Here is a 15,633-nt window from a genome sequence, read left to right as displayed (position 1 = left end):
TTGTAGTTTTTCTGACGTGTCATACAATATTTACAAGGTGACGCTTGCATCATTGGATGACGGCATTGGCTGCATAGTTTGGTAGTTTCATTAGAGGGAAAATGGCCAGTGTTAAATATCAACTATTACTCCATTGCATGAAAGCTGTTATTGAAGTGCAAGGACACAATCTACCCGTTTACATTTGTCATCGATATACAATTAATACACAGAGGGGCTCATATCTTGTTAGGCTCCTCGGATAACGAATATTCTAGCCATCTGCCGTGAAGCTATAACTTCTGGTTCAGCTTAAGTCCAGGAAAAATAAAAGCAAGCTGTAAAAAAGTCCCCTGGCATTCAGGGAAACTGTTGAGACAGATAGCTTGTGGTCTGTGCTGCATAGCTGCCAAACAGTTTGTGTGTTTTTTAATCTCTCTCGTATTAAAAACTCTTGAGAGTTTTTACATGGAAACTTAAATGTAATAGAAACCAGTTAGATCTATCCAGTATTTCTCAACTTCATAAATATCCAATAATTTACACTTTCCAGGCTGCCTTGTTTTTGTAATAATCTGTGCAGGTCCTGGAGATGTGTTCAGGTTACATGTGGGTTTTGTGGAGACTGTTATCTGCAGTATGTGTTTGATCCCAGTTTGATCTCCCTGGTGTCTGTCTTGAGTTGTATCGAGAGCATCTGCTTCCAGTCTCCTTAATGCCATGTGGCAGAGCTATAAAGAATAACTGTCACTGGATTTTGATTTAGATCACTCACTCGTTTTTGGATGTGATACGTTTTAAGGAAAAATGCGCTTTTTCTTTGATTTGACTTGCTCCACGTAATAAATCGGCGCGCTGGGCCGCGGGATACGACACGTTCTCATGGTTGCAGCTTGGATTTCAACCCACAGTTACATTACACTGTGTGACAGTCAACAGCGATAACAAGCCTTTACACTCCTTGTTTAAAGGATTGTAAAGTCTTTTCACATCTGTAAAGATTAAAGCGCTGTATAAATGTCATCCATTTAACATGGTTTCTCATTGTCTCTCATGGCAGTGAAATCTGTTGGTATTTCGCTGCCTTTGGAAGTTGTACCTTTTGAACGGATCATTGTTTTCATGACTCTGCTGTTGGAAAGTGTACAAAGACATTTCTATCAGTCAGGCAGAAGAACATGCTGCAATCCAGGCAGTCGGTTAAACTAAACTACTCTCATGTCACTTGGCTGAATAGAAGGTCTGATAAGGCCCGGTGTAAATGTGGGAGAGTCGCATGAATCCCGGATGGAGGTAGAAACCAGCAGTGGGACTTGGCTCGAGTCCCACTGTGTCTAAAAAGCTTTTTATATCATCTGGCTCGCCAGCGCTCGTCAGCCCGGTTTGTTTCTGACCTGACTAAAGAGCATTCAGTATTCAGTTCGGGGTTGGTATTGTTTTGTGTGTTTTGTTTGCGTTGTCATGGCGATTTGACTAAGAGCTCCTTGTAGGTCTGCCCGGCATCTCGTGTTTTCTAGCAGCCCAGATTGATGTAGTAACAGACTGGGGTCAAACCATGACAACCGTTTGTCTGCCTCTGCTCAAGTGCCCTTAATTGGGATGTTTGGCTTGGAGGAGAAGTGTACTTAGTATTTGGTGCCCTCCCAACTGCTGTCTGCTGCTCTCCCATTAAAGTGTTCTCTAATCTCTCCTCCCCCTTAGTGTTTCAGCAAGCTTAAAATAGAAGACTTTAGGTTCTTGACAAATAACTGTAGTTGACGGCTTGTGCTTGTTCACCAGGTCGGGCAGGAATCACCAGAATACCACAACACCATATGAACATAGTACTTAAGCCACAATACCATATGGACATAGTACTTAAACCACAATACCATATGAACATAGTACTTAAACCACAATACCATATGGACACAGTACTTAAACCACAATACCATATGAACATAGTACTTAAACCACAATACCATATGGACACAGTACTTAAACCACAATACCATATGGACACAGTACTTAAACCACAATACCATATGAACATAGTACTTAAACCACAATACCATATGGACACAGTACTTAAACCACAATACCATATGAACATAGTACTTAAACCACAATACCATATGGACACAGTACTTAAACCACAATACCATATGAACATAGTACTTAAACCACAATACCATATGGACACAGTACTTAAACCACAATACCATATGAACATAGTACTTAAACCACAATACCATATGAACATAGTACTTAAACCACAATACCATATGAACATAGTACTTAAACCACAATACCATATGGACACAGTACTTAAACCACAATACCATATGAACATAGTACTTAAACCACAATACCATATGAACATAGTACTTAAACCACAATACCATATGGACACAGTACTTAAACCACAATACCATATGAGCATAGTACTTAAACCACAATACCATATGAACATAGTACTTAAACCACAATACCATATGGACACAGTACTTAAACCACAATACCATATGAACATAGTACTTAAACCACAATACCATATGGACACAGTACTTAAACCACAATACCATATGAACATAGTACTTAAACCACAATACCATATGGACATAGTACTTAAACCACAATACCATATGAACATAGTACTTAAACCACAATACCATATGGACACAGTACTTAAACCACAATACCATATGAACATAGTACTTAAACCACAATACCATATGGACACAGTACTTAAACCACAATACCATATGAACATAGTACTTAAACCACAATACCATATGAACATAGTACTTAAACCACAATACCATATGGACACAGTACTTAAACCACAATACCATATGAGCATAGTACTTAAACCACAATACCATATGAACACGGTACTTAAAGTCTTCACAGTACTTTTCCAACATCTTTTTTTATAAAAAAAGATAAAATACAGTGTTCAGTCTGTTCGTCTCACTTTAGTCAGGCAGCAAAATGGGATTGACAAACACTCAAAAACCTGCCATGTTGCTGACAAATGTATTTATTTATATAATGAAATATAAATACTTAGCTCTGTGTATTGATACACTATTGACATATCAAGAATCTATGTTTTACTGATATTTTATTTTCCTCAACCCACCTGGCAGGTTGCTGCACAATAATGTAATGCTGTCTTGTCAGATTATAATATATAAAATATTATAATTCCTGTCTTCTTTCATGAGCTTTACAGATTAAATACATGCAGGATCTACGTGTTATGAGCTTCATAATAATGACATTTTGAAGTTATGAATCAGGTCTTTAGACACATTGAACTCATTAGATAAAAAACAATGGTGTCGTAAAACTCACTGTTATGAGTAAGTGGGAAGTTTGTCAGCAAGTTAATAATTACATGGAAGGAGTGTTTGTGACGGTGTAAGGTTAGGCCCAGGTCTTTTCCATATAAGGTCCTCTGTCTTACTCCATCCTAAAGACATGACACACTTCTCTCAGACCTTCCAGCTCTCGCCACAAGACGCTTCCTGTAACATAACCTCTCAGATGTGAAATGACCACAACCGTCTTCCTTTGTGCTGAACTCCATGAAGGCAGGAAGTGACACTCTGACCAGCGAGGAAGATGAAGAGCTTCCCCACAGAGCTGAAGCAAACGTTGAATGCATTCACTTTATTCGATGTATTGCTGGAAGTAATGACATCTTCTCTGTAAAAGGGTGTCAGCTGTAATGTAAAATATGTAATGTAACAGGGGAACTATAAATCAGTGGTTTAAAAATACAGCATTGATATGTTCAGCTAAGACTTTATTCTGCGTTTTGGCCGCCGCCCGCCTCAGTGGAGAGACAGTAGGTGTTATAAATGGAGCTGAATCAGCCACTCAAAGGGAATCTTTGGTATTTTTTTCAACCTGGACCATATTTTCCTGTCATTTCTGGTCGAAGTAACAAATGAGGACAAAGGTTTTTGAAACTGAACCTGTATTTAGCGAGAGCGCTTCAGCCGGCACCCGCAAAACAGGCTGCAATCTAATGGTTCGGGCCAACGGTGAACATCCAATAAAAGTGCTTGTTTTTCTCCACTAGCAGGCTCAGATTCTTAATATAATCATCTAATAACATTGTGGAAAGGACATCAATTCAACGTGGACTCTGTTTAGGGTCCCTAAACAGAGTCCACGTTGAAAAAGACGTAGTTTCTGTTTAAAAAGCTGCGTTCTTTTTAAATAGAATCTCTGTTATAAATCCTTTTTTGTCTTTATTATTTTATTGCCATATTAAGTATAAATTGATTTATGTGTAAACATCTAAATCTGGACAGTCTTTATGAATCATATTTTTTTTGCTGTTTTTGGTTATGCTGTATAATAAATGAATTGAAGACATATGGAAGCAACGAACTGTTACTTTTTCTAAGCTTCCTTTCCACTTTTGTTTTAATAGTTTGGTACAACATGCCTGTCGTTACATGTAGACAAAGATGGACTTCTTCCACATCATTTGCACTAGAAATAAATGAGGGAACCTTTTAGCTAGTAATGTCATAATCTCCAGTATGCCGTCGGATTTGCCGTAATCCCTCAGATCCGCCAGGTATTGTGCAACATGCTGCATTCAAGCTGCATTTGTGGGACCACACAACTACATGTGCACTTGTGTGGAACAACCCGTCATTATCAGGAACTCCACAGCAGCAAAATCAGCAGTGTGGAGAGGACCACTGCTGCACAGCATCCAGTAAACACAGTTGGAAAGATACCTCATGCATTTGGAAAGCATCTTTCTCTAAATGAGCACAAAGCCCTCTTTTTCTGACTTCAATTATTCTGGATGAAACACTCTTGGACAACATTTTTCTCTTTGACTGAGCAACGTTTTTAAATAGTAACACAGATTTCATGATATGATGTGTCTAATAGGATTTGGTAGAACACATGGCTGCTCTGTCTCTGTCTTCTACAGCACAGCCAAAGTTCCTGTCCATTACTAATCTGCTCTCCGTCACGAGTGTCTCAGACCCCTCTTGATTTATATTTATAGACTGCGCATGCCGGGGATTCTTACTGTGCCATCTATTTGTTTTGTATCCACATGAGAAAGGCTGTGTTTAAGTGAAAGAAGTGGAGCTTTATAAAGTGCTCTCTGTGCTGAAGCATTAAATATTGTTAACCACATATAAAAACACACATTTTTAGGAGAATGTTAGCAGAGCCTTCCTCTCTTCTCTTCCTGAAATCCTAAATGTTTGAGGCGTCACCATATATAGAGCTATGTATTGTATTTCATCACATCCCTACAAGGAGAACTTCAGATCTCTGGTCCAGTCTCTTGTCCTCACTCAGAGATGGAGACATCCTTTCTCTGCCGTTGACCTGAAGCTGTGTAGAAGAGAGAAGCAGGCCAGATGATTTCTGGAGACTCTCTGGATTCATTGAAGAGAAATGAGTTGCTTTATTGAAAGTCAATGACTCTGTAAATGCTGGCGGGTGCGTCTGAGTGCCGGGTATTGATTGAATCCATGTTCATGCCTGTGTAGTGAGTCTCCTTCCTTTTGTGAATGGTACTCAGCATGTGACTGCGCTGTAGGTTTCCTAGATGTTGGTATGCATACGTCGGTCTCCGTCTGCATTCTGCACTTCCTGCTGCTGGTAAATGACACCAGCAAGTCTCCAGAAAAATGTGTCGGTCGCTGCCACTTCCTCATTCTTTCTCTCCCTTCATCCCACTCTTTTCCTCTAGTTGTTATTATGGCGGTGAACACAATGGCACATTCTTTAAGTTCATTTGGCTGCTCTTGTTGCCGAACCTAAATCCATTCTTCAGCCGGAAGAGGGAGTGAGGGAGTTTATCGGTCTAAAAACAGGGCTGATTTATATATATAACCTCATGTTAGTTTGCGTGACTAAAGATACCATTTTATTAGTTCATATAAATGTCTTTCATGTACGAGTCTGACACTTTTTAGGTTCTGCTCTGACATCTAAATCTCCGTTTCATATTCAACACTTTTACATAACTTCATGCCCTCTTCATTCATCTGCTCTGCCACTTTTGAGTGCTGATCTTTCAGTCTCTTGGGAGATGACGCAAAGTTATGATCATAATAAAGCCAGAACAAGATAATGAGAACGTAGAGTCCTTTTTATGTTTGGGCTGTACAGGTTTTGAGTGTGTGAAGAGTGCTGAGTGATTGATGAGATGTGCACAGCCTTGTATAAGCACTGGTCCGTCACCACACCTGAGAGAGTCATCACATCGTCATGGTTTTATTACGCAACACTACTTCCTGTGTGTGAAGTGCAAGTCTCAGCATGGTGGAAATGGATAGAAGACCTGATGAACCTCCCGAAGCTTCTTCCTAGTAGACAGACGGTTGTAGAACTTGAAAACGTATTGTACTTTTGATTTGCTTTTGAAAGGACCCTTTACTCTTTCTACATGTTACAGGTTTCATTTTTATTATGATGGATATGTAGAGTTTGAGACGCATACCTGTTTCACACAGCATGTCCTCAGTCCTCAGTCCTCAGAGGCTTTGAATGTGAAGAAACGTTTGTTTTGTGTGATTGGACAAAAAGTTCTGTCTGGGCGGCTCGGACGGGACCCAAAGACATGAAAGGGAACTCGTCTCCGGTCCAGAGCACACGATCTGTGCTGCACCAGCACCTTTCAGCACCACAATAACAGATGAAGCAAAGCGCAGAGAAGAGCCTGGAGTGCTTTGAAGACAAGTCTGTCCTTCACACAGCAGCCAAACGTTTTCATGATATAGTTTTTTTCAAAACTGGTTTTGATTTGTGGTCGGTTGTCATTTGGTTGTGCGAGTCATCATTGTGGGAATGTTTTGGCTTTTTTATGAGCACATTGTTGTGGTGGCCTTCAGAGTCTTGTGCTGTGAATGTTGTGAGGAGGATAAGATGCCTATCTTATCTGATGATGGTTACGTAAGACAGGAAGTGGCGAGGAGATTCAAACAGAACATTTGTTAGTCAAGTGCCTTTTTTAATGTTTAACTCTGGAATGATTCAAAACCTTTTCAAATGCAAATATATATATATGAAAAAAAAAAACCCGACTATGTCTCTATTGGTATTCATGAACGTTGCGATCAAAAAAGGGTTTTCATCTACCAGCAGACAGAGTTGGTGTAAATAAATGCTGTGTTTGCTGCAAATTTGCAGACGTGAGCGTACTTCTCTTAATTATTTCTACGTGTCGTTGCAGCTGACTGATGGAGGAAAGGCAGCCAAAGCCAAGATGAGCATTGGAGACGTCATCTTGTCCATTAATGGCATTTCTACAGACAGCATGAATCACCTCGAGGCCCAGAACAAGATCAAGGTCTGCACTGACCATCTCAGCCTCACTCTGCAGAGGTAACAGGTTTACGCATGCACACACACACTTTGCACTACATGCTGCACTCTACGGATGTCAGTGGAACACCTGGTTCTTGTAATGCACTGTCTATTTTTGTTTTGTTTACCTCCTCACATATTTTCATGGGTCATTTAAGGCTGCTGTAGAAGAACTGTGAGGGTATCATGTTTGCATACTTTTTCTTACTTGTGTGTATTAAACCCTGTTTAAAGAAGCCGAGAGATAAAGTATGTTTTTGAAGGTACCTTTTATAGACGAGGCATCCTTTAAGCAGCAGCAGGCAGCTTGATTGCCATGCTGGTTGTATTTGAGCTGCATTCAATTAGCCTTTCCATGATTTGAAACAGATGAACTCTTGTTTTGCTAATTTAAAACAGTTCAGGTTTTTGCCAGAGCTGATGCCCCTGAGGTCCTGTCAGGAGTTTGAAAATGTTAAAAAAGAGCAGATTAAGCTTGTTGTTACTTGCACAGTAGCGTTGATTTATGTATCTCGTCATCTGCATGATTATTACAGTGAACAGGTGGTTTTGCACGATATCGTATTTGGAGTCAGTGATACATGTTCGCTGGGAAAAGATGAATTTAGGATGGAGCACAGTTTAGAGTGCAGCATCACACTAGATAAATTTGGCACAAATTTAGTGCACTTAAATTGTGGGTTTGAGATGGAAATACTGCCGTTGGATCTCCAGCAGGATCGTGTATAAATATAAACTTAAATACCTCATTTTACAGTCACTGCATTGCATGTTAATGCAATACACCACACTGGAAAGAAATGAGGCATTTATCAAAGTATTCTGGATTATTACAGTGAATATTTTCACTAATAGTCAACACATGTTGTTCCTGGCTGGTTTCATGAATGGCACCGAATCTGCAGAAGACATTCAGATTTGTATCTGATCCTGCTGAAGCCCTCCTGCTTCTCTGCTCGTGCCATTAGGCTAACGTATTATATTCTGAGGTTACTTTGAATGACAGCTCTTTAAAGCCCTCTGTTCTAGAATACATGCATCAAAGAAAAGGAAGCAGATCTAACTGCAGTTGTCATTATATTGTCCACCAAAGAAAGTTTCAGTTGGGAAAATGGCCACATCCACCCCTTTCAAAATAAAAGCAGAAGAACCTGTAGCGGTTTTAACAAGAGTGTCCAGACAAGCAACAGTAAAAATGATTGATTTGTTTTCAGTCAAACAGGCAGCCATATTTGAAGCCAGTGAAGAGCAGCTTTAGTGTCATACACAAACAAATGGAGGCAAAGCACGCACACTTTCCAAGCTGTAAAACATGTTGACAGAAGCACTCGGAGCCTGGCTGGCTTGTCCTGTCATTCCATCACCACTTCAGAGGAGAAAGGAGCCTCTACGCTTTAATCGTGGGAAAACGGTCTGAAAATAGCGCCGTCCCACAGCTGTGTGTAATCTAGTGTGGATAATGGATGCACAATGAAACATCAAACATCCAGAGTACATGCAAACTACAACTCAAATCACCACTAAACAACCCAGATCCTCTTGTTAGAAATGACACATGATCAGACTTTGTTTTGCTTTTTCTGCCAGTTTAAGAGACTGGTTGTAGAATATTTGTGTTGTATATTTAGTGAGCATCAGAAACACTAAACACAATCTATAATGCTCTGGGCTTTTATTTTATATTGAAATAAAGTTGTACTTGGAGGTAAAAATCTGATTTAAATTAATTGAAAGAAACACGGCTTTTCAAACTATTTGACCTCCATGAATGCAAAGATTGATAAAGAATATGATTTTTATGCTATTGTTTTCTAAAATACCCCAAACTCTGTATAAAATACAGTCCTAGAAGTACAACCATGAAAGAAACCCGTCTTCTTCCATCCACGTCCTCAGACTTGATTTATGGTTTTGATGATCACCGATAAGACTGTCGGGTCATAATAACACTGCTATGAAATGATTAATGTGATGACAATTTTGTCCCATTATGTCACTTTGTCAAACTTCACATTCAAGCAGTTCCTTAAAAAGATACTTCAACAGCCCAACTATTATGGGATGTCATTTAAACAGTGCTTGATGTGTATCAGCTTAAACCACACCAGCTTCCTGCTGTATGTGCTGATTTTTCTACATGTGGAAGAGTCCAGTATTCTTTATGTAAACTCATACATTAACATTCATTTTTAAACACATCTAAAACAAACACTGTTGGGCATAACATTTAACTGGCTACACACCGTCACAAATCATTTATTCAATAGATTTTATTGAAAAAAATAAAAGTGTGTGTGAAAAGTGTCCAGATAAAAACATTTAGGTACCACCCACACCGTCTTCCTGTTTAATGTGCACTCATGCCAATATATTTCAGTTATTTTTCCTGTTACTAGGTGACGGTAAACATGTTTTCATGAGAGAGGAAATTGGCTTCGGAAGTTCGCTCCTCCTCCTGTTGTTTCACAGTAAATCACAACGAACTGCTGGATGAGTCCGGATGATGCAGAGCTGCTGGATGATTTGTAACAGAGACAGAAAACACATTTTCCTTCCCAGGATTGTTGTCTCGGGAAAAGATGTCAAAACATTCTGATTGTCGATTATCGTCATAAGAGTCTTTAATTGAATTTCGTATTTGTAAGGAGATCACAGTAATTATGTCATTATTAGTCTTCTTGTTGAGTCTGGCTGTTTGTGTGGTGGATCTTTACACAGGACAGCGCCGGCTAACGTGAACGTGTCTGAAGGGTCGCGAGCTTCCATTCGTTGATGTGAACATGCTGCTGATGTGACCAGCAGTTTTCTCCTCAGTGAACTGTGAATTCTTTTTTCTAATGTCATGGAAATCTTGTTGCTGAGCAGCTAACAGTCACCAGGCGGCTGTGGTAATTAGCTTCAGGAAACTATGATAATTGATGTTTATTTACTGTCATTGAAATATGCAACGCAGCGCAATGAGACACCGTCCCATGGAAGTTGTGGCTCAGTGCACCTGGTTCCAAAACCTCCAAGATGATTCAGATCAACACACCAGTCCTATGATCTGTTTTACACGTGAATCCATGTCCGCTGCAACAGCATCCCACTTTGTGTGTACGGGCTGTTTCTGCAGGAATAGGACGGTGTGAAGCTTTGGAAAGTGCTGAGTGTGTATTCATCTGTGATACATTAATCTGTGCGCTGTAATACAGAACAGATCAATGTTTTGGGATTTTTACAAACTCTGAAGGAGTTTCTAGATGAACGGTGGGAAATGACACGTCATCATATTACACTTCCAGACTGAATATATCCTCTTCTCACAACTATCCTTCTTCTGATTACTTTCCTTTTTGCAACTTTGAATCTGATGCTAAAACGGCTGCTTGTTTCTCTATGTGACTGTTGCACATTCAGACACTGCTCGACCTGCACTGTATCCTGGAGAGGATTTTCATCTTAATTCTAGTCAGCTGCTCTGGAGTCCCTCTGAAGACATGTTCATATACATGTACACCCAACAAGTCTCATGTTATGGATGGAACAGGGTGAAGTAGAGGACAATCCAACGCAGCCCAGAGCCCCCACTGACTCCCAGCTGCCTCAGCCAGATGTGGTGTGGTGGTCGGAAGAAAAGTAAGAACTGATGGGGGCTTATTGGGTTTCTTGGATGCGCATTTTAAAGATACATCAACTAGAGGGCAGTTTATTCTGTTGTGGCTGCAGTGATTTAACCTCAAGAAAAACTCTTTAAGTCCCTTACTTGCTCTTTTCATCAACCCGGTCTTGATACAACTACGATTACTAAATGTAATTAAATCTGAATATCTGTTTTTGGTACTGTAGTTAACTTTTTATTCTACAATTTGCTGGCAAAGAAAAGTGCACGTGACCACAGAGTTATCGGTCTCAGTGAGGCGCTGTGCTATTCAAAGAGAGGCTCATGGAAATGAACGGTATGAATGCCTTCTATCAATATAATGCATGTGACTGCTGATATGGACAAGTGCACTGGATTTCTACTTGACACGTGTACGACCTCACCAGACACAAGCAAAAAACATGTTAGTGAAGTATCCAGGCAACCGACAGCAGCAGCAGGCTGTCCAGCTACATGCTGATAAGCTTTAACTGGTAATAGCACGTCTCTGTCATTGTGAGCATCTGTCCTTCCTTTTTAACCTTCTGCTCTGACTCTTTCTAATGAAATGTCCATGTACGCTCGACTGGCTTTTGTAGTTTTCCTCTTCAGAGATGCTCATTCTGGGTTCAACATGAGGCAGCAGCATGAAGAGACAGGAGGCATTGTGCCAGACGCGCAAGCTGTGAATTTTGCCACTGACCGGATAAGCTGACTACTTAAAAACAAACAAAACAAAAAAAGTAGTAGAAAAAGCTTCCCCCCACACCAACGACTTCAACATCCTTCTGTTGGAGTTTTATTTTGCTTTCCTCTGTCTTTTCTTGTGGATTTATTTTTCCTCTCCATATTTTTGCTTAACCTTTCATGCAGTTTTAAATCTGAGGAAACAAACTGTGTTTGCCAGGTCTCCCACAGTGTTTCAACATTTATCACACAAGTTAAAAATAAGATGGCAGACCTTGTGCAACAAGGTTTTGGAATAATGTAACCTGTGCATGATATTAATGGCATGTGTGAATCGTAGCTTTATCCTCCTGTGCATCTACCAATATCTTTAAGTTGTGATCGCTACAGACACAGGAGATCTCTGATCATGTAAAAATGGTTCTGTAGAACCGGTCTAAAACCCGCCGTGTTCTGCTCCTGAAACTGTGTGTGAAACAAGTGCAGGGAAAAATGAAAGGTCACAGCGTACAGTATGGGAGCAGTTTTTCCTCTGTGGTAAAAAAAATAGTTCCGTGTGAGTCTGTAAACTGGTAACACACGCGTGTGTTGAGAAAATCTCTCCAGCAGTCAGTCAGATACCGAATGTTTGTCTTGGTCCTCAATGAGACACGGAAACGGTGGAAAAACGGCAGTCTGCCCTCAGGAAGCGTCTTCCTCCTGTGAACCTCCTCGGTGTGTGTGTGTGTGTGTGTGTGTGTGTGTGTGTGTGTGTGTGTGTGTGTGAATGAACCCAGATGTACCATATTAACACAAATATATACATCCATGACCCTCACCTGTTTTTGAAGGAAAATAATGTGATTTCTTAAATATAGTCAAATCTAAATTATGATTCCTTATACAGTACAAGTTTGAGTATTCAGGTGTTCGCTGCGAGAGATGTATCCTGCTCAGTTAGTGCTTTTCTACATGACCATATGGCCTTTAGTTATTGTAGTTAATATATGGAACATAAATAACCCTGCCTTAGAGTGTGTATGAAGCACAAGGAAGAGATGTTCCTAAACAGAAGACAGAATTAAAAAGATAGTTGTCACAACATCTGCAGACCAGCTGATATCCAGTTAAACCAAAATCCATCACCATGTACAGTTGGACACTAAACATCATAATAATGCTTGCAGGCCCATGATGTCACCCTGTGTTTGTGTCTTTATCACTGCAGAGTAAAAGTAGGTCCTGCTCAGCAGGGAGCCGGACAGCAGATGGGCTGAGCAGAGCAGATGTTCACGGGACCACCCGACCAAGTGTTTGTTCAGTTTACTCTGGAAACAGGCCGACAGAGAAGGAGTCCGCCCAGCCGGCCTACTCTGGGACACTGATAGCAGATACACCCCGCCTCATTAGAGACCGAGTTCTGTTTGGAACGGACTGTGCTGTCTGATCTTTAGACCTTTCACTGTTTTCCTTGGCACCGCGTGGTGTTTCTCCATAAGCAAGTGCAATAATACGTTGGAATAGTCGGTTGGAAAATAAGCGTACTGTTTATTAACTGCTAAGTGGAAAACTGTAAATGCAAGTATGGGCAAAGATGACGTCAACATGTGGTCTGAGGGTGGGGCTCTTTAATAAGCTGGTGCAGGCCTCAGTGTTTGTGCTGCAGCTCAGTCAGAGAGGAAACGTGAGGTTGTTGACTGTTTTCCTGATATGGCAGCGGGGGAAGAGGGTGAGGGACATACCGGAGCTCCTGGGCCGGAACCAGATCTGCTGACTCACTCTGTTTTTCTGGTCTTCTTCTATTTGCTCTTTTGAGGAATGGGGCCACACTGTCTGCATCTTTTACAGACTAAATATAGGACACACTGTTAATGAGGGCGATTATGATTTGCATTAACACATAATACATCCTAACAATAGCTGTGACGTTTACAAATTTGAATAATAATAAAAAAAAAAAACGGTGCTCGAGTATGTTCAGAATAAAACAAGAAAAACAAATGAAAGTTTTGTTGTGAGATGTCAGAGAAGAACGGGACAGACCAGAGGAGCTGAAACTCAGCTGCTTTAGTCATACGTGTAAATCAGACGTGTGCCACACTTCAACACCACGTGTGTGTACGTGGACACACATGCTGCTGATTTTAGCAACTTCTTTACAAATTGCATATAATTATTGTTTTTTACAAATAAACCGTTTTGAACATTTCTTACCCTCCAGACTTCTATTTGTTTCGATTTAATTCTATCCACAATATAAGTAAATCCCAGCGCTCGAACGTTGGACTTTAGTTGTGTTATTATTACACAATCATTCACTTCCACTTTGAATAGTCCCCTTTTTGAAGTGTTTAAGGTTCCTGTATAAAGTTTAATACATAACGTTGTAGCTCTGACAAAAGTATAGAATAAATGTTCAGTCAGCTTTGGAAATAAAAATCCCTTATATTCAATTTACAGTAATAGCACGATATTGTTTAAATAGATTTGTGTTCAGGTGAGAGGCCATTCATTTCTGCATTTACGCTCCCGACAGGTCTCCTTTCATAATCTTCTCTAATCCAGATACCAGATCTGAGCAGGGCCTTTAAAACCAGACACACAGGGAAAATAAGACCAAGAAAAATGCACCATCATACTGTAATTGTCTGGGAGCTAATCTAACCCTCACTTGGACCACAAACTGAACTTTAATCCTCTCAGCAGTCAGCGTAACCAGCCAGAAATATATTTAATTGGAAAATATTGAACAGCTGCTGGAAAGATGTTGTATGACTAATGATTTTAAAATCCTCTCTCTGTCTTCACAGACCCTCCGCTGCCCCGAAAGACGGCGTGCCCAAGGTATGAAGTAAAAACTACATTTGTTTATCATATAATCCAGGTTGATTTAAAAGTGAGCATGCTCATTTTGCCCTTCTGAGATTATGTGAGAACACAAATTGTCTTGGCATGTACAGCTGACCTGAGAGGCCACATTATACAGCACCTTTTAAAAGGTATATGGCACAAGCTCAGCTTTCAGTCTGATAGCAGTTAAGTTGGATGTGATTGCTGTGCTGTGCTGTTGAGAGCGCTTGTTTACATGCATGTGTTTTTCTTGTGGATTTGCAGTTTGTGCATGTTGTTTGTTTTCACCTTCATCCAGGATGAACCTCAAGAAATCATAAAGCCTGTCCCAATCACTCACCCCGCCCCAAGCAGCACATACAGCAAGCCAGTGAGTCAGTCCGGCCCCGCGTACAACAAGTCCGCTCGGCCGTTCGGGGGCGACGGCAGCGGGGCTGCTCCCAAAGTCGCGTCTATTCCCTCTGAGTCATCTGCTTTCACACCAGCTGCCCCCTCTCAGCCACCGCAGCCACCATTTCCACTCAGGTCCAACCTTGCTGCCCCAGATTCAGCTCCAGCCAATTCAGTTCCCAGATCCAGCCCTGGGCGCTCTGCTTTCACCTCCCCATCTGCCTCTTCCTCCTCATCTAACTCCTCCTCTCCAGCCAGAGTGACAGCCCCCTCCTCCAATCCTAATGTCCCACAGTCCTCCGTCTATAACACACCTATCAACCTGTACTCCAACGCCAATGCTTGTGAGGTGGCTTTGGGACAGAGGCGAGGTCTTTTGGAGAGCCAGGGACTGTCGGAGCATGTCAATGGGTAGGTACCATTCATCAAACCCAGCTGTCATATCATGTAGATGTACTGTAAGTGCCAAATATAATTTACCATGATATATGTGCTGAGTGCTTTAACCAGCAGACCCAGAAGAAGTCAACAGAGGCTGCAAATTAGATTTTTGCTTTGCCGTCTACCGGAACAAATGCATTAAATACAATTTTATATCCCAATCTGATCTTCCTGATCTGATGTCACGATCTGTCTCTGTAATTGACAATGATTTATCACACAGTCTGCCTGAGTCACTGCTGCTGGTGTCACATTTGTTTCTAATTGGCCAAACTCCCGGCAGCTCCGCTCCTCTGGAGACCAGGGACAGAGTGCAGTTTGGCTGGATTGGGCTGCTTCAG

The 15,633-nt window shown here is 40.9% G+C and overlaps 1 protein-coding gene across 4 annotated transcripts in view; it reads left to right on the top strand.

The window, feature by feature from the left end:
- The window catches only part of pdlim5b (PDZ and LIM domain 5b), a 35,423-nt gene that overhangs the window by 10,017 nt on the left and 9,773 nt on the right, over positions 1–15,633 (top strand). For 3 of the 4 annotated variants that reach the window (XM_069172545.1, XM_069172538.1, XM_069172531.1), the window contains exons 3-5: positions 7,190–7,341; positions 14,422–14,455; positions 14,760–15,262. In XM_069172545.1, the coding sequence (XP_069028646.1) occupies positions 7,190–7,341; positions 14,422–14,455; positions 14,760–15,262 (689 nt within the window). The remainder of the gene's footprint in view (positions 1–7,189; positions 7,342–14,421; positions 14,456–14,759; positions 15,263–15,633) is intronic. The other variant, XM_069172551.1, reaches the window with a different exon arrangement.

Source organism: Embiotoca jacksoni, unplaced genomic scaffold (genome assembly GCF_022577435.1).
Source record: "Embiotoca jacksoni isolate LCO1_2020_lvr unplaced genomic scaffold, fEmbJac1.0.p SCAF_10, whole genome shotgun sequence".
Taxonomy (NCBI): domain Eukaryota; kingdom Metazoa; phylum Chordata; class Actinopteri; family Embiotocidae; genus Embiotoca; species Embiotoca jacksoni.
The sequence above is the reverse complement of the archived record's forward strand: the minus strand, read 5'-3'. Positions and strand labels throughout refer to the sequence as shown.